This window comes from Myripristis murdjan, chromosome 21 (genome assembly GCF_902150065.1).
Source record: "Myripristis murdjan chromosome 21, fMyrMur1.1, whole genome shotgun sequence".
Taxonomy (NCBI): domain Eukaryota; kingdom Metazoa; phylum Chordata; class Actinopteri; order Holocentriformes; family Holocentridae; genus Myripristis; species Myripristis murdjan.
Window position 1 is genome coordinate 21,112,261 of NC_044000.1, and position 26,629 is coordinate 21,138,889.

A 26,629-nucleotide genomic window follows, 5' to 3' on the forward strand; every position below is an offset into this window, starting at 1 on the left:
TAAAGGTGCAATCAGTGATTCTGGAGAAAGATTGTCGATATTTTAAATCAACAGCCAGATGTACCATCCCGCTCATTTGCACTGCCCTCTTTCCCTCCTTTTTTGCCCCCACCTTTCCCCCGTCCTGTGCACAAGCACCAACGCCCCCTGTTGCTGATTGGCTGGAATGGTGTTGTGTGGCCTGATCCAGCCCACTGTGTTTGTTTCCCATTTCCAGAGCCAGGGCTGTGTATGAACACTGATTTTTTTTTTTTTTTTCACTGCACACACAGAACAGACAGTTAGCGGACCATGAGGAGATATTCACTGAATTCATTGATTTCAAATATCAACACACTTTCTCCAGGATCGGATCGCTGACTCAACCGTTAACCACTAGGCCATAATAGTAAAAACACACACACGCACACAGATGCACAGTGATTGTATCATGTATGCCTAGCGGCTTGGAAGTGTTGGGCTGAGGGGCTGCAGGGAAAATCTGTTATTATTCTCAGGGGCTTAGACTGAAGTTGCCCTTTAACCCCTGATTTGCCCTTGCAGATTCATCCGGTTGGAAAAGCTTAATTTTCTCCTCCTCTCATCTTTAAGTAGCTTTTATTTTCCAACAGCTAACGGTGTACACAGTCAGTAATTACAGCACAGGTCCTCCTGTTTACAATTCAGTCCACTAGTTTAAAAACAGCACATGTTAAATCTACATCTACATGTCACACTGGACTAGAACTGGGTGAAAGTTACACAACAGAGGGTGTTAATGAGGATTAACTTGAGTTAATAACAGTATTCAAAATATAAATATATGCTTTTTCCATTACTATTTAAGTACTACTATTATTGTTGTTTCTGTCATCATTTCAATTTCCATCCATTTTTCCTTTTCTGAATTTTTTCCATGCACAGTGTGTGTTTAGGTCACAGGGTGTTGTTTTTGTTTTCTATAAATTGTAAGCCTTTTAAGTCCTTTGCAACTGTAACAATGATTAAGGATTCTAAATAAACTTTAAGTATGATCAATGTTTTTTTTTTTTTAAACTATTGTTCTATATTGCTTTGCTTTTGTAACTATTTCTGTATTATTATTGTCTGTGCTTTCCATGTCGCTTTGTATTTCAGCTTTGTATTCAGCCCCAATGTAAACTACGTGACATGATGCTTTTGTGTAAATATTTTATTCCGTGTCAAACATATGTTTTTAGATCCAATATGAGCCACTCAAAAAATCAATCCAGTGCTTACAGAACTACGATTTTCTTAAACCGGAGATGAAAAGTGTTGAGTCTGAGCCACAGTTAGACACAGTGTCAATCAGACGGCCCACTAGCCTCCCTCGTGGTTCGGGCTTCTGTCCAAATGCCTGCAGAGCCAAATCTGCTGCGCTCAGGTGCAGCAGTAGGCGATACAATGTGCCACTTTGTAAAGCGCACTGAGCTTATCCTGTTAGCTGAGATCACTGTCAGGTAGTGGGCTAGAGGGGAGCCCATATGCAGTTATGTCGGCATTGCTGGATGAGAGAGTTCAATGAAGCCAGGTGACGCAGCGTTCTGCTTCCATTTACCACTTCAATACTGTCATTTCAACTACCAGGCTCTAATCTTTGCTATTAGGAAAAACAGTCTGGACCACACCTGAAAATTGTCCAATCAGTGTTTATACAATACAGCAGCAAGAACAAAAACGTCTTGTTCATTACAACTATTTAGCCTTGAGCTTCCACAGGCGAAAAGTACCAAAAACTGCAACCACAGAATTTTAAGTGTTCTTCAGTCTACAAGTTTTAATACACCTTCAAAACTAATATTTTGCAATTGGCATCCTATACATTCATCCAACAAAATACTTATAAAAACCTGGCATCAAGGACAACATAAAGTGTTGAAGTGACAGATAAACACCTGAACAAAAAGACAAAAACATGAAAATCCAACAAGAACTGAACTCACTTGAGAGAATTTAGGCAACAGTGGTGTTGGGCTGCAATGTGTGTTAGGCCTTTATGAGTTTGGTTTCTGTTAGTTAAGTGTTGGCCTTGAACAGAGTAGAGGAGGAATAGATTCTTCAAGGGGATTTTCAAACAAATTTATATCTTGGTTTTAGTGTAATATTTTCCCTTTTTGGCCATGCATTTTATGGCATACATTGCAACTGTTGTGCCAATGCAATTTTGTGCACTTCTGGACTTTCTGTACGTATTGTTGTATTACAAAAAAAAAAAAAAACTAAAACTAATTTAGGATTTGGATTTTTGCCTAAAGTGCACATAAGCACAAACACTAGACTGATATGAATCAAACTGCCTAACTAGCAATTATGTCACCCATTTGGATCACATTTTCTTATTCTTCACCTATAAAATAAGAACCCATGATCTTATACCGTAGCAACTGCTAAGGTTTACACATAAAAAATTGGACAATGCAAATAACTACAAGTCAAAATGGCTTAAACAATGCAAAACAAAAAACAGTATCAAAAATAAAACTAGAATAGTCTATAACTTCACTCCTATTTAAGTTGTAGTAACAGGTTTTGGTTGTGATAATAGTTTGTGAACAGTATTTTCAAGTCAGAATTCATCCAAATCTGCAAAAGTGCTTTCAGTGTGTCCTATGAGGATTTTCACAATGGACTATAGAAAACGATGAGCAAAGGATGGAAATGGTGGTTCACTCTGGGACGGATGCGGCAGCAAAACAGTTTAGTACTGAATTCAAGGAGGAAACTGCACAGGAGACTCTTCACTCAAAACTCACCTCATGGTTTTCCACACAAGACAGAAGGAGTGTGATTTTTATCCCTTTAAAAATTCAGGCTCTGTGTTTTACCATGTAATATGCAAGGAGACACGTATTCCTCATTAAACCTATGTCTTCAGAGTATCAATCAATTCTGCACATTAACATCCTAACTAAGATGTACTCTAAAGCTGCCTGATATCAGTTTTGTTAGTAAAGAAAGCAGGATCAGAGCTTTTTTTATATATGACAATAATAAAAAAGCTCTGACAATGATCTAAATGATCAACTGAGTCACATATGAAATGTCTGAAAAATGTCTGTAAAGTGAGTCCAACCAAAAACCTATATGTACATTTTTTCACACGATTTTACTTTTTACTTAAAGTTTTTCTGCACCATCACATTATCTTCATATATCTAAAATTCATCTCTCCTCTGTCTGGAAAAATAAAATGCAACTAAATCATTTCTGAATTAATTTGCAGCACAACAAAATCTGTAAAAAGTCTAGGGGTGCACAAAATTTTAGACTGGCCTTTTAAAACTGCTGTTCAAATGGACAGCTACATGGTGACAATAAATTAATAGTTGAGAAAATTAAACAAGACTGTGGTGATTAATGCCTCATAATGACTCACAGGAATCAAAGATACTCATAGTTGTTACGCTCTTTGACACCAAGGGTGACAACTAAGCTTTGTCATATTTTGTCCAAGCTAATCCATGTTACAGCAACATAATCTAATTTAAAAAGAAGTATTTTCAGTTCACACTGAAATGTCCATCGCTCAGTATGAGCGGAGATTGATAGTGGCTACGGGAATGTGATGCACTCAACGGCAGAGTTGCGTCGAGTGTCTATCTGACAACATTTTCCTGGTTCTGGTAGCGATAAAGATTAAGTATCAGATCTCTGATCTCATCTCGTTTCCTCCGCACCTGCTGTCGTGGAAACCAGCGTTCTAGACGGAGAGGGAGGTCAAAGTGCACCACAGGGTCCTGAAAGGGAAAGAAAAGTTTTCATGGTTGGGTACACATGCATTCATTCATTCACTAAAACGTTTCTTTGAGCTTAAATCTAAACATCAACATTCATGACTGTAACTGATGAAACACAGTGACCAAAAATTCATTATACGTGTGAGTCTGGGCAAGCCACAGATGCTGAGGTATGATGGTTATTTACCTTCAGAAAACTCTCAACATATTGCAGCAGGTAGAGGCCGCAGTCACTGCTGTTGTCCTGAAGGGGAACTCGGCAGTGTGAGTTTTTCATCTGCTCTGTACTGAAGTCCTTTACCGAGCCTCGACGGACCTCCCATTCTGACTGCAAGTACCTGAGGGAGAAATATTTATCATTTTAAAGACTTTTTTTTATAAAGATATGCACATACATACACAAATGGCCACAGTCAGAAGGAATAAAAGTATCATACTTACTCCCTTAAGAGTTTGAAGACTCGCTCATGGAGAGAGAGCTTGAGGGAGTCCATGATAAGAATGCAGGGCCTACAGAGATGAGAGGTATTGTCATCTACAATTCAGAAAGGAGCTTTATGGCCACTTCTTTTTCCCATGGTGCTCACCATACAGGACAGTACCAGGCAAATTCACATCAATTTGTCAGGAACCTAAATCCTCTGTATGATGTACTCCCCTCTAGCCGTCATCAAGCATCATCACAGTTTACGGCGCTTGAGACAATCATTCTCTACAAGTCATATCTGTTTTTTTTTTTTTTTTTATTGAGTCGTATCTGATTTAGCTTTCAAAATGGCCAATGGAGTTTTGGGCCACCAGTTTAAAACACTGGTGCTCGTGAACACAATGAATCCTCACAATAAAAAAAAGTATCACATGGTTTTCAAGAATAACATGCAGTGGGAGGTCTGGAGAAAACTCGTGGATAAAAGGAGACACTGTATACACATTGGAGAAGCTTGTGATTTGTGGAGAAAAGTTGGACAAAGCACACTCGTGTTTTTGAAACCATGAGCATGACAAGGGACTTTACTGAACGAGTAGCTGTTTGAACCCAAATCATTTAGGAATCCAAGAGAATGTGTACGGTGTTTTAGATCGTATGAATTTGGAGGAAGTCCAACTGGCCCTCATTTTTTCTTTCCAAAGAGGCAATTTCATGTATCACAGCGTCATGGGAAGTTGATTTTTGCCAAACGAAGTTGGCAGATGAGCCTGCAAGATAAAGCCTGATCCCAATTCTGACCCACAAACCCAATTCAACATATTGCTTTACTCAAGATACCTGAACGACTATTAACTGTTTATTCCTAGCCTAAAGCATCACAAACAAAGACTGCCGTTTACAATCTGCATATACTAATACATGTTTTACTGGTAACCACTTCCTGCATTTAATAGCAACTAGGACATGTAATTTTACACACTGCAAATTCACTCCAGAGAGAATAGTGAAAGGAAATGACAACTACTTAACACCTGAGAGAATTGCTGGGGAAAATTCAAAATTGGAGCACCGAGTGTAAAAATTATGACTCGCTGATCCGTGCTCTCAGTAGTCCAGTTAAAACAATAGGGTTCTCTGTAGATACACAACAAAGCCAGCAGTAAGTCGAACAATTTACCTTAGTCTGCAGAAAACATTAATGAGCCATTGTTTTCCCAAAAGAAGAATTATGGGGCAACTTACACAGCATTTGGGTTTTCAATATTTAAAATCTTCTAGTGCCATTGGAGCACTGCTTTAGGGCATGCATGCTTTACCACTTTATTATCACCGAGAGGCAACGTGCATGTGCGTATATGAAACCAAGGAGCAGAAAAAGCTCAGTATTCTTCTGCACGACATGTCAGGGAGTTTTGCGTGTCTGTGTGTTAATCATGCCCACAACAATTATGGACACATTATCTGAGCGGATTAATGTGAGACGCTGAGCAAATTCTCATGCGTTATTCCATTACTGTGTATCTGCGCACACCCGTGCACTAACCTCTTGCAAATAACTTCCCTCTGGCATGTCTGCTCCGTGCAGTTCTACAAAGAAAATGAAAAAAAAATGAGGCAGAGCAGATTTGGAAAAACAAATACAGACAGAAGGAAAACAGCCTGTGAGATAAAAGAGGGAAAAGATAAATATTATCACTTGTAGTGGTGCCCAGAAGAGAATGATTTCCTACCGGTGGGCCAGGTGGAGACTCTTTTGTGGAATCCTCTTGAGCATTTTCTAAAACACAAAAGGAAAATGATCAGAATCATCCGCTTCACTATAACTGCCATCATCTTACTATGAATCAAAGACCTGTTTAAATACTGTATATAATGGAGGTAAGAGACCATTGCAATGAAAGGCAATCACATTGATATTTTAGGACACAGAGCCTTGAGACTGACAATAGAGGCCTGTAGTGTTAAAAACATACCAGTCAGTTTGTCCATGTTTTCACTGGAGTTTGAAGCCGGTGATGCTTCCGAGACAACATGTGAACTTCTACACCTTTGGGCCTCCTCTCGAGCCTGGGCCTCGCCTGTCCTGTTTCCTTTCTGCAAACCCGGGCCGGTCCAGGGCTCAAACTGTGGCTCATCCAAGCCAGGAAAGCAAATGACAACTAAATACCAATGAGCCCTAAAGCAGAAAAGAGAGGGTTTAATGATACTGAACAGTATTTTAAGTGCAGCTCTTGGTGCAAAACAAACTGCATGCAAGCCCTTTGTGTTTTTGACTTACTCCTGGTTGACAGGCACAAACAGGAAGTCCTTTTTGAAGATGTCAACATGGCGTGTCCATGTCTTCACCCTTTGGTGCCGCCTCTGCCTCTGACAGCTGGGCGTACGGAAATCAAAACACAGATGGATACCAGTTGTTCAGCATTTCAAAACACACATACACACAGAGTAACACACACACACACACACACACTGCTGGGGGCAATGAGTTACATAACTCAATGAGAGTCACTGTCTAAAATGGAGTAATCTTAATACAGTTACTGCTCTAAGTAAAGTGTGTTACTTCCAACACACAATGGCTGACAGACAAGCATTTCTGAAAGCTTCTTGTTAATACGATACAACTGATACTTCAGTATTAGTCACAGGGAGGATTACAAAGTGGCACAGATATTTATCCTTAAGGTCGGCTACAGTGAGTTTCTCTTCTGACTATTTCTGAGAGCCACAGCCTGTTCATTATGTGGTTCAAGTGTTGACTGCAAGATTTCTGGATAATAAGCTAGTTTTTGTTATTTTTCAATGAGCAGTCCTAAAAAAAAAAATGTAGTACCCATCAATATCAATATTTTGTTGAAAACTCATTTAAGCACTTACGAGTCGCTGGTGCCGCTCTCGCTGGCATTATCCCTTCGCGTCAGCTGCTTGTAGAAGAAACTGCTGAAGATGTGGGAGCGTTCAGCCACAGCAGCAGAGGCATTTTGGAGCAGGTATCTGGATCCCAGACATGACAGTCAGCTTGATAATGACTAATGAAGAACTGAAGTGCACCAGATTCTTCGTGTTTGAAATTTTTTGCCACTTACTTGAGGTAGAAATCGATGATGACATCGTTGAGGAACTGTCCACTGTCAAGGCACTGCAGGTCCTCCATTGTCACAGTGATTCCACCTTTCAGCGGTGGAGGAGGAAACTGGATCAACCTGAGAGGAAAGAATGAGCAAGGTGGATGTGCAGAAAACATGATACATTAGAAGACGTTTTATCATTGTAGAAGTCTACACAGCTAGGGGAGGACAGATCAGTTTCCCATAGGATTGAGTTGCAGTAGCTGCAGGGTTTCCACACTGGTGGCTAAGGGCCAAACCCTGCTAGGCCAGTCTGGATGTGTAGCAGGGTCAGGTCTACATTCAGGTCACTTGCCTGCGGGCCAGCCCCTGGTGTGTATATTTGGTCCAGCTGGAGTCTGGTTTAGCAAGGAATACAGAGTATGATCCTCTGGTTCTGCGATGGCACAGAGTGTATATGGGCGCGGGCTCCTCACTCTTCTCCTGCGGGAGGAAATTCATGTCAGACAATCATCTCCAGCAACATTCAAATCATAATGCGTGGCAAACACTACCAACCTCTGCAGGGGGTTCCTTCTCTTTCTCCTCCTCTGGTTTGAGTTGAGGCTCAGTGTCTTGCTCTGGCTCTGTGTCCAGCTGTGGAACTGATTCTATTTGAGACTCAAACTCCAGCTGGCTGTGCGGTTCATTCTTATTCTCTCCATCTGACTGTGGACCGTCCTGGTCTGTGTTAGATTCAGGATCAGTGCTGTCGACACCCAACAGGGAGAGCAGCTGGGGGTCCAGCCCAGTTATTCTGATCAGCTCCAAAGTTTGGTCCAGAGACAGGGCAGGGCTGTGGATGTCCTCCAACATGCTAATGCTATCTAAGCTGGGGGCAACACTGGATTTTTGATGTGTCAGGTTGTTGAGACAGATAATGTCCAGGATGGAGTAAACGACTGCCCCTTCCACTCCTTCCAGAGCATCTCTCAGGCTCAGCAGAACAAAAGGGCTGGCCGGGCCTGCTCAAATGCAAAACATATAACACAAAAATTTACCTTAAGGTTAATGTCATAGAACAAGACTGTGAATGAAATCTGAAATGTGAAAATATATTTTTTTGAAATTTTAACAATCTAAAAACACTGATGACATTTTATGAAAAATTACACATTGAAAAATATCCTGGTTTGAGCTTCAATGTGATCAGAATATGAATGATTATTTCTCTAGCTCTGTCTTTCATGAACACACTGCCCTTGACAAACATACAGGCAATGAGATTTGAACGATTTGAAAATTTCAATGCTTGTCTCCAAAGAGCAATTTAGAAATATGCTTTGAGCTTTCAGCAGTCTCACCCATGGGTGTGGGTCCAAGCTGTCTGAGTGACAGCTTGCAGAGGTCTCTCTGGATAGCAGCAGCCTGAGTGTCTGACACATAAAACAGGAGCAGAGCAGCAGGGGAAGGCTGCTCCTTCCCTCTATAGCCCAGCCCAAGGGCCTGCAGCTCCTGCTGCTCCCACACACTGTACCTCCTCAGCTCTCTGGGCTCCAGGGTTAATGTCACTTCCACCTGCCCGCTAGCATCTGAGGACAAGAACAAACCACATCAACCCCACAAAGGTAACTGATTTTAAATATGTTAATTGTAAATGCATCTGTCAAGACAAGGGCTTGACTACTCAGTTAGTCCAAAAAGTAACAGATGACAGATATTGTGTAAAATGCTGCCATAAACAGACCAGCACATCTCAGAGCTCTGATTCAATCTCATGGAAAAACCAACTTAGATACCAACATGAGGGATTTCACAGGCTCAAAGGTTGAACAGTGTCCTAAAGCCGTGAGGGTCTAATCCAGGAACACACCCACCTTCCCACAGTTAATGGTTGAAATAGACCTTTAAGCTAAGCGTCTTTCAGTCAGGGATGATGGTGTTCAGACAGCCAGAGAAAAGCAAGATGGGAAAGGGTCCTACAGGGTCAAAGTTTATACAATCCACACCAAAGGTCACAGACGGGCCACAGGTGGCTGATCTCAGACAAGCCAGTCAAGAAATGTTCACCTCTGGGTTCTTGTTATGAGGAAGGAACCACTAGGAACTAGTCCAGATACTTCAATTTTAATTTAGAGAAGTTATTTCAGCATTTTAGAAACATCTCAGTACTAGTTGGAAAAAAAATATTCACAGCATTACCTTTCAATGGTATGATGACTCTTTGGTGTGTTATCTGGAAGGAGGAGGAGGGAAAATGTATTACACTTCATATCCTGTAATGGTGATACCACTACTTCATGTGATACTGTCAGCAAATGCATGTCTGTGGCTTGTAGAGGTTACCATGAGCGCTCCGTTAGCCTCCGCCTGGAAGCCCCCACAGTGCAGGACAGAGAAGGCCATGCTCATAGATGAGCCGTCTGCTCTGTGGACGGGAGGAGGCCCAAAGCTCGATGCCTCTGTACCAGGGAAGTCTTCCACCACAACATGCACCAGCTGCAACACACAATTTTTATATGTGAATAGGGTAGGATGTCACTGTAAGAGGTCAGATGCACATTTCACAATTTTTACTTTCACTTAATTACTAAATATTAAAATGTCCTAAAAAGACACATAATCCGTGTCTGGATAATGGCCCAACTCATGCATTTGATAGCATTTTGCTGTTGGAAAATCATGCAATTACAGACCATTTTTTCCACTGGATCAGGGATGTCTGGTGCTTTTGGAATATGAGTTTACCTCGAAGGCTTGAGAGTAAAGCTGTCTTTGTCACGGACTGAAGGCAGCACACGATGAGTGCTTGATACAAAATCATGCATTACAGGTGAAGTATTCCTTTAATGACATCCCAAGATGCTTTCTCTTTGCAAGCCTCAAAAGCCCTAACACCTCTGTTAATTTTAAGACAACAGATTGTAATTCTGGCCTCCTAGGGTGTATTAAGTAACCCCAAGTCCCCTGCGGAGCTGTCCCTAAAATACCTTTTGTGATGTCAGGATAATCTGGACATAAGCTCAACTCAATTTAGGAGCCTGAGCTTCTTTGTGCACTTTTTTTTGTTTTTTTTCTTGTGGTTGATGTAATAAGTGAAAGAATCTCTGATCCCTTTGAGAGAAAATTGAGTTCTTCTTCGCCAGAAATGAAAAGTGAATCAAACCCTTCGTGACACTTTTCAACTCCCATGACTTTCTTTTTTTATGATGTAATCCAAATGAAATACACTTTTGTTGTATTCTCAAGATATATGGGTCAAACATAGTACAAGGACGTGTTTCTGCACACCTGCATATGAGACACATCTTGCTGTTCAGCCTCAACTTCCTGTGAAGGCTGTCCCTGTGTCGCTGTCTCTCCCACACTGACCAGTGTGTGGAAAACTGGGCCGCAGGGCCGAGGAATGCCACTGCCCTCCTCATCATCACTGGACAAAACAACTGAAATAAAAATATCAGCAACATATTAGGCCATTTTGAGCTTCAGTTTGAAATCATGGAATATTGCTCCTCTAAAAGGTAAACACATTTAAGCACACACACACGCACACACACACTTATATCACTGCATGACTAATGTCTAATGGGCTTTGTAGGAGAACCGAGGCCAATAGTAATCCTCATACAGACACGTGGGTGAAGTAAAGACAGAAAACATGGTTGCCACTAAATACAAACGTGTTATCATTGTAATTTTCACACAAGAATCTTTGGTATTTCTATTAAAAAAATGATACATGGCAACATTTTGGCAATTACACAGGACTAACAGGATTGTAAATTAGGCAGGAAAAAAAGCTTAAAAAAAAAACAAAAAAAAACTGGGGTCACCTATTGTTATTATGTCAACAAATGCACTTCCATAATGATGAATATGTCTAGATACATTCAGTGTAGAACTGAACATGCTTATTTCACAAACAATTTGATACATAATATGAGGTGAATTCTAGACCGTAATAAATAATAGTTTGATGAGAACAAAGCAGGCCGGCGCAGTATTAACCTCATTTCCGAGTGGCAAATGTTTCTTAAAATAACATTGACTGGCTAGAATGTAAAGAATTCACAAATGAAACAGTACAGGCGGGAAATTGTATGATGCATAGAAAAAAGGAAGAAAAAAACATTTTTTTATCAATAGTGTTATAACTTACAAGCATTTCAAAGCGAGAAATTGACACAAAATAGGCCTGGCATGGCTGCCTCTAAGGTGCACTGTGTTTCAAACGTGGCACTCTTGAGAAGAGCCGAGCTCCCACCTGCTCTGTTTCATGCATTCTAAGCCACTGGGAACCCATATTTTTCCTCTGGGTTTTCATGTGGATTTCAGGAAACACTGTACAAGTTTCATTACAAAGTACACATAATAATCTTGACAGAGAGACATTACATTTGTAGCTAATGTAACCGCTTATTTTCAGTCCCACATAGATATGTACTGTCACTTTTTGCATTGTGATACACTGTATTTGGTGATACTTTCCCCTTCCTACTTAGCAGTGAGTGTTTTAGCCACTCATCAGCATGTACTCACTGGGTTCAGAGGGAGTGGCCTGGGTTGGGTTGTCCTGGCTGGTGGACAGACTCTGCCTTGGTACTCCTCTTGTCTCTGGAGCCTCTGATCTAGGACTGACGACTGGACTGAGGCCCCTTTCTGTTCTGTCATCTCCCCCCACAGTGAGCTGCAAAATCCCATGGTCCACCTCTGAATCCTCTCCCCTCTCTTCTGGACAGAGGCGTTTAGCAGCTGGTCCTCTGTCTCTCCCTGCTTCCCCAGAGAGGCGAAGCACACTCCCTCGATGGCCTGTGGGTGTGCCTGTCCCATTGCAGTGGGACTCTGCATTCTCTCTTTTCCTCTTCTGCTGTGACAGCAAAGAGCAAAGCTGTGAGAAGGTGCAAGACAGTAGGGCGTAGGGATGCACCGATCCGATTTTAGCATCGGATATCAGCGCCAATATCAAAAAGAAAGCTAGGATGATTTACGATAGGTGTCAATTTGACTCATAGACTTTGTTTAAGAAAAAGTAAAGGCTTGTTTTTCCTGTTTAAGTCTTGACTGTGTTTTGATGCTTACTCTTTAACCATATATGAAACTCACCACGCTGCATTGTTCATCACTTTCTGGTTCTGGACAATCATTCTTGGTGCTAGCTGGAGAGAGCTCATCACCTCCTGTGTCTGCGGTGGGCTTCCAACTCAGTGACAATCCACAGTCTGTATGACAGAGGGACAAGGTGATTAACCTTTCATGCTGAAATGAGCACACGACTATTATCCACAAGGTGGGACAGAAAATGGAAAAACAAACGGCTATACTGTGAGCAGGGTATGCGTGTGAGGGAGAAGCGGAATAAACTCAGCTGCTTTTTGTTTTACAGCACTATAAAACACAGCATTTGTTTGTTTATTTACCCTGGGAGTAAGGCCAGGGGTATCAATAAACCTCTCCCAGTAGGACAACCGAGACAAACCCTTCAATAAGGTCAGACGAAAGGAAGATGCTTTTTTAAGGAAAAGGATAAACCGAAGGCCCTGAGCAACACTGCTATCAGAGTGAAGCTGTAAAACATGCTAAAGGTGGAGGGTCGTGCATGGAGGAACAGTGTCATTCCAATATCTGTGTGTTTGTTCATGCTGACCCACCTACAACCTCAGCATTTTTGTCATTCTCTCCGTTGTCCTCGCCTATTATCACCTCCATCACTTCTTTGTCCTCTTCCTTGACATCTTCCTGCTCAGCATCCTCTGACCTGCTCCTGAGTCTTAACCTGTAACAACGGATGCATTAACATGATCTGTTAGTGATGCTGTACACGTCATTCTCTCATTTTTTCACAGCAGTGTGCAACTTCAATCCCTGGAGCTTTGAACACTAAAACGCCACTCATTTACACAACAGCCAAAAAAAAAACAAAAAAAAACTGGATGGGTGAATAAACAAATCCAGAAGCACTGATTGTTTGAACAAGCATCTCTGGAGTTGTGAAATCCTACTGTGCTGTATTATTCCAAATAAAATCACCCGGTTTTCTGCCCGGAAAATATGGAGAGCCAAGTGTGTGGCAGGCCAAGCCACACTCCATTAAAAGGTCATTTCTCACGAAATATCTAAAACAGCAGAAATGCCCCTAATAAAGAATACCTCCTAGCGCTTTTATGACTATTTTTGATCATTATTCACAGGTCTGAGTGAAAAACCACCACACTTTCCAACGTTTGAAGATTAGAAGTCTATTTTGCTAGTGAATACAACTGGAGCAACACATATAAAAGGAAAGAGACAAAACACTCACATCATTTTCACTATTTTCTGACTCATTATTCTCAGTCTGATGCTTATTGACTTGAGTCTCTCTTATTATTTAACAGTCATCCACCTGTGGGCCACCTTATGATTCCTGCAGGGGTATTGTGGATGTGAGAATGGTACAGAGGCTCTATGTTTGCCCATCACTCTCAACAGAGCCTCCTTACCTCTCAGAAGACAGCGAGAGGGTCCTCTGGTTGCGTTTTGGAGTATCACTCTTGTTCGTATTTGGCAAAACCTTGTGTTTGGCCTCTCTCAGACCTGACCTCCTCTCTCCACAAACCAGGGGTTCCTCTCTCCTCCGACTGTTCTCGCTCCGCAGACTTGACAACCTTCTTCCATTTCCTGATGTCTGGTCCCGCCTCTTCCCATCCAGATAAGCTCTGCCTGGCTCCGTCTTCAAGACGTCCGTGAGGATCAGGCAGGGCTTCCTGCTACAGGATAGAGCAGAAAGAGAACCATTCACAACCTTCCAAGTTCTGCGATTCCTCCGACCCATTACAGCCCATCAAGATATTCTGACCTGAAGCACATATGCCATTGCAGTCCAGACTATATATAGCATCAGCAGACCAATAGGAGGGCAGTCATGATACTGCGGTAGGGAGGGGTAGGCAAGTGGACTGGGGCAGATAAGACATGTGGGCCAATGTGCAGTCATGATAAGCTAAGTTTTGGGTTGTGGGCATCATAAACAATGTTTCCTTAAAGCACAGCAGTTTAAAGCTCGGTACTAAATGCACGGGAGAAGTTTCCATTAGTTGTAAGCTGGGCGTATTTTAAATGTAGGTGATCAAGGCAATGGCAGTTTCATGTTTGCCATTTAAAACGTCTCCTAATGTAACTGAGCCAATGATATTTCACGGCGCATGCTGTCTCTCATTCACTGTGGTCTGAAATCGGGGAGCTGGGGAGGTTTTACATGTGATAAATGCATCTCACAGACCATTTCAGCATTCTCTGTGTTGTATTACGCTGCATTTTTCAACCGAATGCAAGTCCCACAATTTAAGTAAAATGTTCTCAGACACCACTTTTCCCATCTTGACAAACCTTGAAGGGATAATGCATTTTGGCACCTTTTTTCACTGGTCGAACAGGTGTCACAATTTTGTCCCGTCATGTATATAACTCTGTAGCCTAATTACCTGTTTTATTAGGTTCATTATGTCTTTAGCTTGACAAATTAGTTTTGAGGTGTGTGAATGGAATGGAATAAATTACATAGTAAAACAAAAGCCATGTCTATGAACTACAAAGGTGGATCCTATAGGACTAAACAGAAGCGTTAAGGGGGCGCCCCAGTAGCTCCACTGGTACAGCGCATATCAAGGCTAAGTCCTTACCACGGTGGCCCGGGTTCGAATCCAGCCTGGACCCTCTGGACCCTCATCCCCTCTCTCTCCCCTGCCTTCCCTGTCTCTCTCTACTGACACTATTAAATAAAGCACAAATGCCAAAAAGATAATAAAACAAAAGAAGCATTAAACTGCTGGAGATGCTTGAGTTTGCTGAAGGCACTGACAACTCGAAGGAAAACTGCTTTTAAACTGCCTCTGTAACCCAGTTAATACTAAGGGTAAGTGCCCCATCTTGTGAATGTTTAAGAAACTGCAATTGATTACACCAGCAAATTACAACAGCATGACTGATGACCCAGTTCAGTGTAAACAAGGCTCGTTAGTCTAAATCACTCATTACTTCAACTGATTTTGTGTCTGAATGAGAATATTTCAGTCTTATATTGGCTTGTATCTATTTTACAATAGTGGCTTTGAGATAACTCACAAATTCCTTGTTTATAAAGTTGGTTATTATAAACTGGATGGCATAAATTGCATGCCTTTGTGTGAGTCAGATCTGCTGACTTAAAATGAATGGTGCAAATTGTCTTGGCTCTTGCTTACCTGGCCATTCCCAGTCGGACCAGGGCTGCTTCATGGTGGTCAAACTGCATGGATCCGTTCTTATGCTTTGAATCATTGTATCTGGCTTTGGATCCTGTGAACTTGGTCCAGTGAATCTGTTGCATGGAGGGACAGCGGGAGTTCAGAACTCCTTAGGGATCATTTCGTTATCGTTGTAACATGTCTTCACATGTCCAGACACAGAGCAGCGATATCTACCTGTCTCTCTAACTTCCCATACCCTGACGAGAAACATGTCATGGGGATTCTGAGTGGGTTTCCAATCTAAAAACCACAAGGTGAGCAGTTATACATATAGAATTAATTACATGCAACAGCCAAAATAGCCAGCTTCTCAGTGAATGCACAAAGCTCATAAGTGGCGATAGGCGGTTTTAATGCATAATCAATAAATTGGAGGTCGTTTGATTTAATGCAAACTTGTGTAGCAACTGTGAGGTCGCAGCTGTTGACTAAAACTGGCACTGAACCAGCAAACATTTGTGTAAACAGAGATTACAGGTAGGGCTGCATTTAAAAATATATATTTCTAAGCTGTCTAATAGCAGTTGTGAAGCATTTGCAAATTTAAAAAAATACATATATTTTGTATAAAATGTGCTGATAGAAGCATGCTGTAGCTTATTGCGCTCATAACAACATGATAGCAGCTTTGATTACACATAACATACAGCCACTGCAGCGGTCCATGCTCAAGCAGTCTAGTGCCCTCCATTCCTCTAAACAACAACAGAGCTTAGTGAGCAGCAGAACGTAGCAAGATCGTGATCTGTGAAATAAGCCATGCAGCAAAGGACTAATCAATTAATTGAGAAAGTAACATGCAATGCCGACCACTGATCACCACAAGCACAGCGTCCCTGAATGCCATGAAGCGTGAGAACAAAATAATTCAAAAACTAGCTTTCATACATACCGTAGAATTATCCTTGTCAACAGTGAGTGAGATGGTTAAGGCTTTTCTGTGATCCATCATGGTCCAGGGTTGGGTAAGGCACGACAAGAACACTGTACAAAAAGCACACATACACTAATGCTGAGCGATTTAAACATTATTATTTCGCTATCTAGATATCAACATGCACGATATTAATATGTCAAAAGCCAATGATATGGACAATATCAAATTTAGGGTGAGGGCTAGCCTAAGACAGTGATTAGTGTGTTCTGATTAAAATAATATTTTGTGAAATAACTGCATTTTCTACATCTAGTTGGTATTATTATGGTGTTTTTGTGAAAAACTGCTCAATTTTCACTGTTGTTACACTTAAAATATTGTTGACGCATTGTGTCAAATATTGAGTATAAATATTGAAATATTGAAATACATATTGAGCTATGAAATTTTGTCTATATCATGCAGCCCTAACATACATATAGAATATCAGTTTCAAGCAAGTTGCTTTACAGTCAACAAAGTCAGCAATGAAAACAGGCAAGTAAAATAAACAGGAGAAAGAGGAAAAACGACAAACAGGGAACTACTATTAGAGAAGTACACCATTTAGATGTCTTATCTATAGATAAGACCTTTCTCACTGCAGCCATTTTAACATGAAGTAGCTGTTTAAACCCAGATGCTGCTGATTGCATTGATTCAGGTCCTGTTTAAGAGTAGCAGAGATTTTCCAGTGACCAGAGCCTTAATAAATATCAAGAACACATGCATATGTTTACATGTTATTCATGTGAAAGTGGCTTCTGTGACAATCCAACATGCCTTCACCAGGATAATGACAGACATGGCATCTGGGCTCATTAAAATGACAGATAAGATGTGTTATGAGTTATGACAGCCACTGTAGTAGTATGGCTATTGCATTAAAAACATCAAGAAACACCACCAAACTATCATCTCCATATTTCCATTGTGCGACGACCACCACTGTGAAAGTACACCAGTTTTTTTTATATATATATATATATATATATATATTTATACCATCGCGGCTAAATGTGGAGGAAAATCATAACCTGTACTGTGCTGGTTCATATAATTAACAGGTTCATCCCACAGAAAACCAAAATGATATGCTAAGCTAGCTAGCAGCACTGGATGTGCCTCTTTTGTTACTTACGTTAATGTTTACGTTCAATTCCCAAGATAATATTTGACCCCAATACAACAGGGAGCACCTGAATTATTATCAGCAACATGTATACCGTTTAAAATGTCCACGTATGTGCCATTAAGGCTGACTTTTCTCTACCCTGGTCTATCACTTTACGTTAGGTGCAGCAGGTTAGCTAACGTTAGCTGCGGCGGCTAGCTCGCTATATTGTCCCAGAAGCTAAACTTAGGCGATTTAAGAGCTTACCCAAGGACGGGGCTTCAACTGGGATAAATGATTAGTGAAAAGGAGCTACTCAAAGCTACTATTGCCTCCTGGACATTTCCACCTGCACCTTAAAATGATGATAGACACACATTCTTGCGGTCGGGTCGGTCCTGTACAGGCGCTTCCCGAGTCCGTAAGAACATCCGCTGCACTCCGGAAGTGAAAGAAAAGTCCTCTTGAAAAATAGAGAAACTGCATCAGTAGATTTGACCAGTGGGGACTTTAAATCGGAATAAATAGGCAAATAAATGGTGGCCAAACTGCTTATTGTGCATGACCCTCCTTCCCCTGGGCTGTAAAAAATATGAATTTGCACTTCAAATCCTGTGGTGCACAAGTTATCCCTCAAATATCAACATTGATCCTCGTAAACAACAAGTTAGGTTTATGCAGGCCTACCTGTATGATCAATAATGTCACATTACAAAGGCAACGAAAGGTTTTTTTTTTTTAATTTTTTTATCATTTATTGGTATAGTGGCTGCAGCAGAGACATCAGGCCTGCTCAGCCCCCAGAGGTAGGGGTTGGTGAGCAGGCCATCAAACACTGCAGTGAGTGAAAGCATACAGGGACTGCGGCCGCTGAGCGTGGCCTAGACACCGGACAGAGGCTTGTGCAAGAAAAATGTCCTTTGTACTGTCACACAAAGGTTGGTTCTGTAATTCAATGCAACCGTGTGACTGTTTCGGTGCTGTTCTTGATGGTGATGGGGTTTAGATGTCGCCCTCTTTTCTTTGACTGTGTATTCAGAGTTATAATAGTGTGACACAGAAAAAAAAAAGAAAAGAAATAGGACAGCTTATGTTTTTGCAGTGGGTTGGTCGTAGCTAGCCCCAGAGTCCAGTGTGATCTTAACGTCAGGACCCACATTTCTGCACAGCTGTGTCTGCAGACATCTGTGGGCTTGCAGCTTCAGCAACATCCTCACTGGGTTGGGTGTTCAGGATGGCTGCTGGTGGCTCACCTCTTGGCCCAAGTCCCGCTCTCCTTTCAGCTGAGTGACAAAGACAAACACATTCACGTCAGTGCAATGATGAGGTGCTTTTCTTTTTAAAACTGTCTGCTCCATTTATTACAGAGCAGCTAACACATGCACTTAATCTCTCTGTCACAACAGGCAAAGTTTGGAGGTCGGCTCATGTAACTCCTCTACATTAAGGAGGTGAAACAATATGATCTACTCAATCTCACTGAGCAAAAATCCTGGAAACTTTGATAAACAATCATCTCAAAGCATTTCTTTCGACTCATTGTGTATTAAATCCATGCCAGTCTTGATTTAGAGCTGATCACAGCACTATTTCAGCTATTACATTAGAAGAATAAGTCATTATATAAATATAATAAATTATATATAAATATATAAATTATAGAATAAGTCACACAGAGAGGCCTGGTGCACAGTTAACATTTACAAATGTCTTATGTTCTCTGATACAGATTATAGATTACAGATTTCTTATGTTTATGTTAAGTCAATAAATGACTGTACTGCAAAGGACATCTTAGCTCCAGGGCTATTATTATGTAAACAGTCATTTCTTTTGCTCAGAAAGCCAATATGGGGTTTTAATTCTTTGCAGCGTTTATCATCAGTAGTGGTGGTCCTGACTGTCATGCAGGGGTTGGTCTTACCAATAGCACTACATGGTGTTAAGATGGGCTTTTCCAGTTGCTCTCCCTCAGCAATGGAGGCCCGGATCTTCCTGACCACGTAGATGCTGGCTGGGATGAGAAACAAAATACAACAAGAGATAAAAACAAACCAACCCCCTTTAGCCTCTATACAAGATAATTAAGAAAATGTCTCTCCCATACCTCCAACACAGATAAAAAAAAAAAAAAAAAAGCAAATCTCTCAAGTAAACAATCAATGTATTATTATTCAGCATTATGGTGAAATTCCCCTTTAATGATAGTAACAACATAGTTAATACAGCCAATCATAACTGTGAGTGGTAGTAGTAGTCTAATTTATCCATAATCCACTTAATAATGTCCTGTTACAGCACTAATTGTAACTGCCTGTGCTCATCAGTATTTAATGTGGCGATTCAAGCCATTGGCTGCAAGGCAATGGCATCATGTCAGTGCCATTGTTTCTCGTATGGCCAAATCAATAGCAGAAAAATAATATTTGCATAAATCTTGAGCCACACAGAAAAATGTGTTTCTTCTTCTCATCATGGAAAACACATTATTTCTGCGCAGAACATACAATTTAATGTAATGGGCTGTGCAGCTTCCCCATTCCTAGTTATTATGAGTCGATTATCTTATCTTATTCTTTTTATTTCCGATAGCCTGTAGGTTACAAGAATAATAATCAACTACCTTACGCAATAAACAGGCGGAATCAAAATAGACTGTCAACTAAGGTTTTAATCCACGATGAACGATAAACAAAGCTTACCTTTGATCAGCAGTCACACCATGGTTTTGTGGTATTAATCCTCGATAAGAAAACCTTAACCGTGGCAGATGTATGCTGCTCGCTGCTTGAGTAACACAATATGAATAACCCAAAGCTGTTATGAAAGCGCACAGCCAATCACGTGCTGAGGATTATCCCGGGGGCGGGACTTAAAGCCGCCTATTCGCATTCTGATTGGCTGAGCTGTTACGCTATACGGGATGAAGTTGAATAACAGCCAACGAGGAAGCATAGCCGGTACACTGCCATTGATAATGTTGCAGGGTGAAAATCGGATTTCTTGGCACTGTCAACACACAATTCACTGTTATGGCGTTTTGCATCATTTCTTGTTTTCAAAGTACATTTAAAATCATCATGTCCGTTTCAGATGCACCAAGTTTCGTGTATTTTTCCTGCCTCTCCTCTCAACTAAAGTGCAGACAGTAAAAGGAATTAAGTTGAATTTTAAGTTGAATATCATCAAACATACTGGCTCAAAAGGACAAGATCAAAAATAGTGATCAGTGGAATAATTTATTTTGCATTTTGTTGCCATTTACAGAGCGTTATTTTTCCTCGTCCAATCCCAACCACCAACCCAAATTCCAGTCATGTGTTTTTAATGACCCAGTATCGTATTTATTTACCATTTGGACTCCATGCAGGGCGCAACCTTCCTGGCATCAACATTGCACAAATCTTCGCACAATAACAATACAGCAGTTTGTCATACAGTTGTATTTCTATTTTCAATATATACACATAGATTTCATTTAACTTAAAACAGTTCCATATAGAAAGAGGAGCACAACAATCAACACGCACACACACGCACACACACACACACAGATCACACCATTCTCAGTCTTTCACCACATGACAATGATCAGATTTTTTTTTTGTTTTTACAATAAAAAATAAAAGTTCAATCACCAGTGGGGAGAAAACAAACATGGAGAGGGAGAAGTTGCATCGTAAGGAATGATGTGAGCGGTGGGGCTGAGGGGTGGCACTTTGAATTTTTATAATACAGGAAATTGTACCTTCATATACCAGACGGGATCAGTAAACCTCAAGGTCCTTAGGGTCATACATGTTAGTCAAGGTCTTAAGGGCTAAAACATTTAAGAAGCCTTCCATTTTAACGCTGCCCTGCTACTTACAATTGTAATTATTCTGATAGATGTCTATGAACGCTGAAGTTTTCCTTGCCTGAGGTAAATTTATTACAGAGCTTATGATATGATATTTCCTGTTGGGAAAATTCAGAATTAGGCCTCGCCCCCCATCAACCCCACACTTTTCAATTGTGTCACTAAACGAGAAATCACACAAAAAGTACAAACATTCACTGGAGGGATCTAAGCAGACGGCTGGAGTGTTGAGGGTCAGGACTCAGTCCATCCTGATCTTCTGATTGGTCATCCTATAGATGATGCTGTCATATCCCGGGTCCATGTTCCACAGGTTGTAGGCGATGGCGATGACAGCGAGGGCCAGAGCAATCATCAGCCACAGCACAATGTTGAAAATCACAGAATAGTTGAAGTTGTACTTGTAGGCCAGGTTGTAGGGGTTGTCTGCGTTGCTCTGCCGGGGAAGGTGCACAGAGAATAATGTACAAGATTAAATCAGAACCAGGGAGACAGAGGGAAACAGTTAACAAGTAGGCCAGTGCAAGATTTACAACCTGCGAGGACTGCAGAATGGAACGGGACTTCCTGGTCAAAGGAGTCTCGAAGCTCTTCACTGTCACCACCTCAACCACCGCGCTGTTACCGTAAAGACCATAAACATCCTCTCCGAACTGCAACACAAAAGAAACCAACCGGGATATAAACAAGAGGTTACGTTAATGATTGAGGAGGTTCTGCTGACAAGGAGTGGTACCCATCCTTACCTTCTGCAGGACAGAGGCCAGGATGGCAGTGGCATCGCGGTACTGAGGGGAGTCCTGGCCGTAGCGTCGGCTCAGCTCTTCCAGGCCAGACAGCTCCAACGAGTACAGGTCAGGGGAGTGGTCCTTGGCCAGATGCCTGTGTCTCTGCAGCTACAGACCAGGGAAAAGAATGAGAAAGCATGGACACACTCCAAGGAACACCACTTATTAAAAAAACAAATCAATAAAATCATATAAACTCTGGTTTCTGTTAACCCAGGCAACCTACCAGAGCTGTGATGTCATGTAGCACTTGGACCTCAGACAGGAAGAGCAAATCAGCCTATAAAACAGACAGAGATAAGAGAGAAAGAGATCAGATAGGAAAAACAGATGTTTTCCACCCAATGAGAACAAACCCATACACCCAAACTGTAATTAAAACATTTTATAAAAAGGTCAATAACATCAATACAAGCTCTTAATCCTAAGACCTATGTCAGGTAGATCTGTTTATTTGATGTGTGCATAAATATACTACTAACCCCAAATTAAAGGAGGGCCATGGTCACAAAAAACATAACAAAACCTGTAGAACGATGATACTTTTAACAATATGCACACAGCGGTGCACAGAATCCAATCCTGTATAATTCATAAGCAGTAACATTATGTCTATTCATTTATATTAGGTCCAACCAATATTACCTGCCAGTATTTGCCCATAAAAGCCACAGATAGTAACCAATATCTGTGCACAAATTCAAATTTAAAGAAATCGGTGTGAAGAAGGTATAATGGGGGGAAGACGTGATAAATAAAGTTATATTAACAGAAAGCATGCAGGAGTCTTGCTTTCTAAATATCAAATACAAAAGCAGGTAACACTGTCTATCAGGTGTGATGGTACTGTGGGAGAACCTCACCTCTGCGTTGCGGCTGAGCGAGTTGAGAGGCAGGGAGGCCAGCACGGAGCCGTCCTGGGACAGGCGAGCGCGGATCTGCTGCAGGGTAACTGGCAGATCCTCAAACACAGCATTGGCCTTGCCCAGCATGTACAGCCTCTGAGATCAAGAGCAAAAACAGCAAACTGTGAGAGACAGGCGCTTTAAGGCTGACGTCAGGTCTATCCAGATAATAATTATGCTCCGTTCAGCCTTGGTATGGTTTTCATTACCTCCTCGCTAGGGGCCAGCTGCAGCACCACAGGCGTGTCTTCAGCAAACAGAGAGTGCACCGTTTCTGCAACACTGTCCAAGGTGAAGGGCACCGGCTGAAAGGAAGAGGAAGAAGAGCCACTTACAATAAAACGAACCCTTTTTACTCAAATTACATCGCAGTTTTCATTTGTACATACATCATAGCATATAAGACATGTGTATGTATGTGACAGGACTACAGGACACGACAGAAAATGTAATATACAGTGTCAAATCCTTCTGTATGACACTTCTTTATGTTTTCACTTTTCTGCTAACTCACATTCTCCAACTGGTAGGACGCTACGCTCTGGGGCAGCGCCAGGCTATCAACTCCCCTCACCACCACCAGCACGTTAGCCCTGGGACGCTGGAACAGCGGGCCAGCCTGCAGGCCTGGCCAAGACAGATCCTGTTCAGATAAACACACAATATTAATGCTAGAATAATCGCAAATGCTGCCTTTGCTGACATGTCCAAAGGCATGTACACTTTGTTGTGAATTAAACTGTGTGGTTTAATAACTTTAATAAGGATCCTGACTGGATATTGTGTTACAATAACGTCACTCATTTACAGTGTATTTCCGTTTCATGTGTTTTAATATCTGAAATGAATGTCGATTAATGTGGACTGTCCCTATTGATTAACCTACTACATTAAAACCACTTTATGTGCTGCACGCATAAAACCAAACAGAGCCTATGCTAAATGACACAGCACCTCCTGAACAGAAAAGCCCATGGTTAGAGCCACCAGGTCAGGGATCTTCTCTCCTGAGATGGGCCATTCTCCTTTCTGGAAAGACACAAACTCTGGAGCTTGCAGCACTGTCACACTGTCCCCATGGACACCTGAGGAGAAACAGAACAGGCTGTTAACCCATGGCACATAAACAGAAAAAAAAAAAAAAAAAATCTGAAACTCGTAAGGAACTTTTCCTCAACCTGATAAGAGTGTGCACACAAAGCAACATTTTTAATATTACAATCTAAATATTATTGCATTGTCTAATAAGTGTATATCCAAGAAAATGATTTGAGTTTGTTATTGTGTGACCTCTAGTTGAACCCAATATTTCAACAAATAAACTCCTTCTTTCCACAAGTTTTGTCAGCCCTTTGGATATCACACACATGGATTCAAAAATCCAAGTTGGAGAGTTAGAGATTTATTAATCAAGAATGTCATCAGTATCTCATTACTCTGTATCTCCCCTACTAACTAGGGTTGCAAAAGTGAACCATAAAAAAAAAAAAAAAAATCAGTCAATACACAATACACCCTACAAAGTTCTCACCAGTGATATTTGGCCTTACCCTGAGTGTTCATTATATTTTATACATCCACTGTATGAGAGGGCATACAACCACATACTTTTTAAAAATAGTCTAAGTAAACTTTTGTCTTTGAAAGAATATTTGTTGAATTCATATTGCTATCCCAAATCTCTGAATGAAAAAAAATGTATATTATTTCTGCAAACAAATCAAAACTGTGACCCAAAAAACACAATGCAAACCACAATACAACAATACAAACAGAATTAAGCAATAACAGTGGCCGAGACACTTCTAATTTTTACATATTACAAATGAAACAGCATTTATTCAGCTAGAAGAATAAAATCCACTCTCGGTCATATGATGAGAGGGAGGAAGGCCCTCTGGAAAGAGAGAAGTCACCTCTGACAGCGCAGTGCCACAAGTAATTTCCACTGTGGTGTTAATTTGAGGAACCCGCACATACCAGCTTTGACAAAAATAACACAGAAGCGTGGTCGTGATGGGAGACAGAGGCAGGAAAAGCAACCTCAGAGCTGTGGACGGAGGTGGAAACTCGTGACGGAGAGCTGGATGATGAATGTGAAGAGGAACCGTAAGTTTGGAGTGAGTCACATGACAGGCCGGTGGTTTGTGAATCAGTAGCTAGTAACCCAGTGTACAATGCCTTTCTTCACTTTTATGCTGTTTAGTGTAAGCTACCATTAGGAAAACACCACCACACTGACAGAAACACCCACACTCTTTAACTTACCAACGCGTTAAGCTAGCGTTAGCTCTTAATCGTAACATTAGCTGGCTATGGTTTCCACTCGTTAGCCGCCCGCTAATAGAGATAATACACTGCGGTTAATTTTGCAGAAGTCAATTTTGCAAAATAACTTGGTGTAAAACAGCATAATGTCACCTGTCCGTCGCTTTTTTTCACGAAATTATCCTCAACATTGACGTTTGTCAGCGAGCGAAACGGTGATGCTAACATTTGCTGCTAGCTAACTGTCATTCGCAGATCTGGTGGCTGGATGACCCGGTCTGACAGGAAATATCCAATAAAATTTTAAGGCCGAACCGAAGTGAATCATGAGTATTTAACGCTGCACATGTCTCACCGGTCGTGACGAAGAGCAGGAGGACAAACGCGGCGGTGAACACAGGCTCCATCCTTCGCCAGTTTTTCAGCGACATCTTTCTCCTTGCTGCCGCAGAGATCAGCTGACCTGACGTCACGGCGACGCAAAGGACCGTGGGACACGTGTGGTGCCTGGCTGAGGAGGTGTATGTGTGTTTGTGTGTGATTTCCAGGGTATAAAAAAAAATAATAATAATAATTAAACTCAATGCAAAGACCTATTTTTTTTTTTTTATGTGATGAGACCCTGAGAGGAGTCTGCAGTACTCACCTCTTTTCACCTGGTTGGCTATTGTGATACAGAGGAAAATACACTGATGTTGATATTCATGACTACATGGCTACCTGTGTTTACATTGTATCATATTGTCACAGACTGGGCTTGTCCAAATCAAATCTCCATCATTACAAGAGCTGCATAATAAGGCGTCAATATACTGTTTTCTATAAAATAAGAAGTTTTTAGTTTTACAAAAGTTTGTGATTATTATATATTTTGGTTTATTTTCTGGCTTAGAGTTGATATGTGTTGGTCTGCTTGGTTGTCTGTATGCCCCCCCCCCCCCCCCCCCCCCCCCTTTTTTTTTTTTTTTTCTCATAGTGGTCTGCACCACCTAGGGACAAATGTCAAGCCAGACTTCCCGGTTCTTGTTTTAAAAAATAATCTTATTTGGTGTACTTGCTTTCAGTGCTGATGAGGTTTCACTTTGGTGACTTTACAAGTAAACAGGAGGTTGATCTTTGAGCTGAAGGAAGCAGGCATGAATAGTATTAGTATGAGGTGTTCATACTTCACATAAACACAGGTCTTTTTTTTTTTTTTTTTTTTTTTTTTTACAGCTCCTGAGACAACGTGCCATTAAGGAACGTCCATAGCAATAAATACATTTTACTGGTATCTAAGTTTTGTCATTCTCCAGAAATGA

At 41.2% G+C, this 26,629-nt stretch overlaps 2 protein-coding genes and 1 long non-coding RNA gene across 7 annotated transcripts; all 3 read right to left on the reverse strand.

Moving 5' to 3' along the window:
* Window positions 1-1,631: 1,631 nt before the first annotated feature.
* LOC115379641 (sentrin-specific protease 7) lies at window positions 1,632-18,214 on the reverse strand. Of its 4 annotated transcripts, none has more exons than XM_030080420.1 (23): window positions 17,776-18,214; window positions 16,371-16,462; window positions 15,653-15,718; window positions 15,434-15,549; window positions 13,694-13,960; window positions 12,863-12,987; window positions 12,318-12,433; window positions 11,754-12,081; window positions 10,506-10,657; window positions 9,561-9,713; window positions 9,417-9,450; window positions 8,579-8,806; window positions 7,794-8,239; window positions 7,591-7,718; window positions 7,254-7,370; window positions 7,045-7,161; window positions 6,446-6,541; window positions 6,141-6,343; window positions 5,898-5,944; window positions 5,711-5,754; window positions 4,179-4,247; window positions 3,925-4,075; window positions 1,632-3,737 (listed from the first exon to the last, which is right to left on the reverse strand). In XM_030080420.1, exons 2-23 carry the CDS (start codon window positions 16,428-16,430, stop codon window positions 3,597-3,599), a joined length of 3,204 nt encoding a protein of 1,067 aa, XP_029936280.1. In that variant the 5' UTR covers window positions 16,431-16,462; window positions 17,776-18,214; the 3' UTR covers window positions 1,632-3,596. The 4 variants fall into 4 exon arrangements, with proteins under 4 accessions (XP_029936280.1, XP_029936281.1, XP_029936282.1 ...); XM_030080421.1 differs by having other exon boundaries at window positions 11,754-12,078; window positions 17,776-18,213; XM_030080422.1 differs by lacking the exon at window positions 15,653-15,718 and having other exon boundaries at window positions 17,776-18,213.
* A 16-nt stretch (window positions 18,215-18,230) lies between these two features.
* Window positions 18,231-20,321, reverse strand: LOC115379642 (uncharacterized). The gene is made up of 3 exons (XR_003930264.1): window positions 20,211-20,321; window positions 19,433-19,522; window positions 18,231-18,791 (listed from the first exon to the last, which is right to left on the reverse strand). It is a non-coding gene; the product is annotated as an uncharacterized LOC115379642 (long non-coding RNA).
* Window positions 20,322-20,728: 407 nt separating this feature from the next.
* On the reverse strand, window positions 20,729-25,836 carry atp6ap2 (ATPase H+ transporting accessory protein 2). 2 transcript variants are annotated; one of them, XM_030081261.1, is made up of 9 exons: window positions 25,684-25,836; window positions 24,015-24,145; window positions 23,575-23,703; window positions 23,270-23,365; window positions 23,019-23,156; window positions 22,382-22,435; window positions 22,114-22,263; window positions 21,904-22,020; window positions 20,729-21,803 (listed from the first exon to the last, which is right to left on the reverse strand). In XM_030081261.1, the coding sequence occupies exons 1-9, from the start codon at window positions 25,757-25,759 to the stop codon at window positions 21,609-21,611; spliced, it is 1,086 nt and encodes a 361-aa protein (XP_029937121.1). In that variant the 5' UTR covers window positions 25,760-25,836; the 3' UTR covers window positions 20,729-21,608. The 2 variants fall into 2 exon arrangements, with proteins under 2 accessions (XP_029937121.1, XP_029937119.1); XM_030081259.1 differs by having other exon boundaries at window positions 21,901-22,020.
* Between the last annotated feature and the right edge of the window lie 793 nt (window positions 25,837-26,629).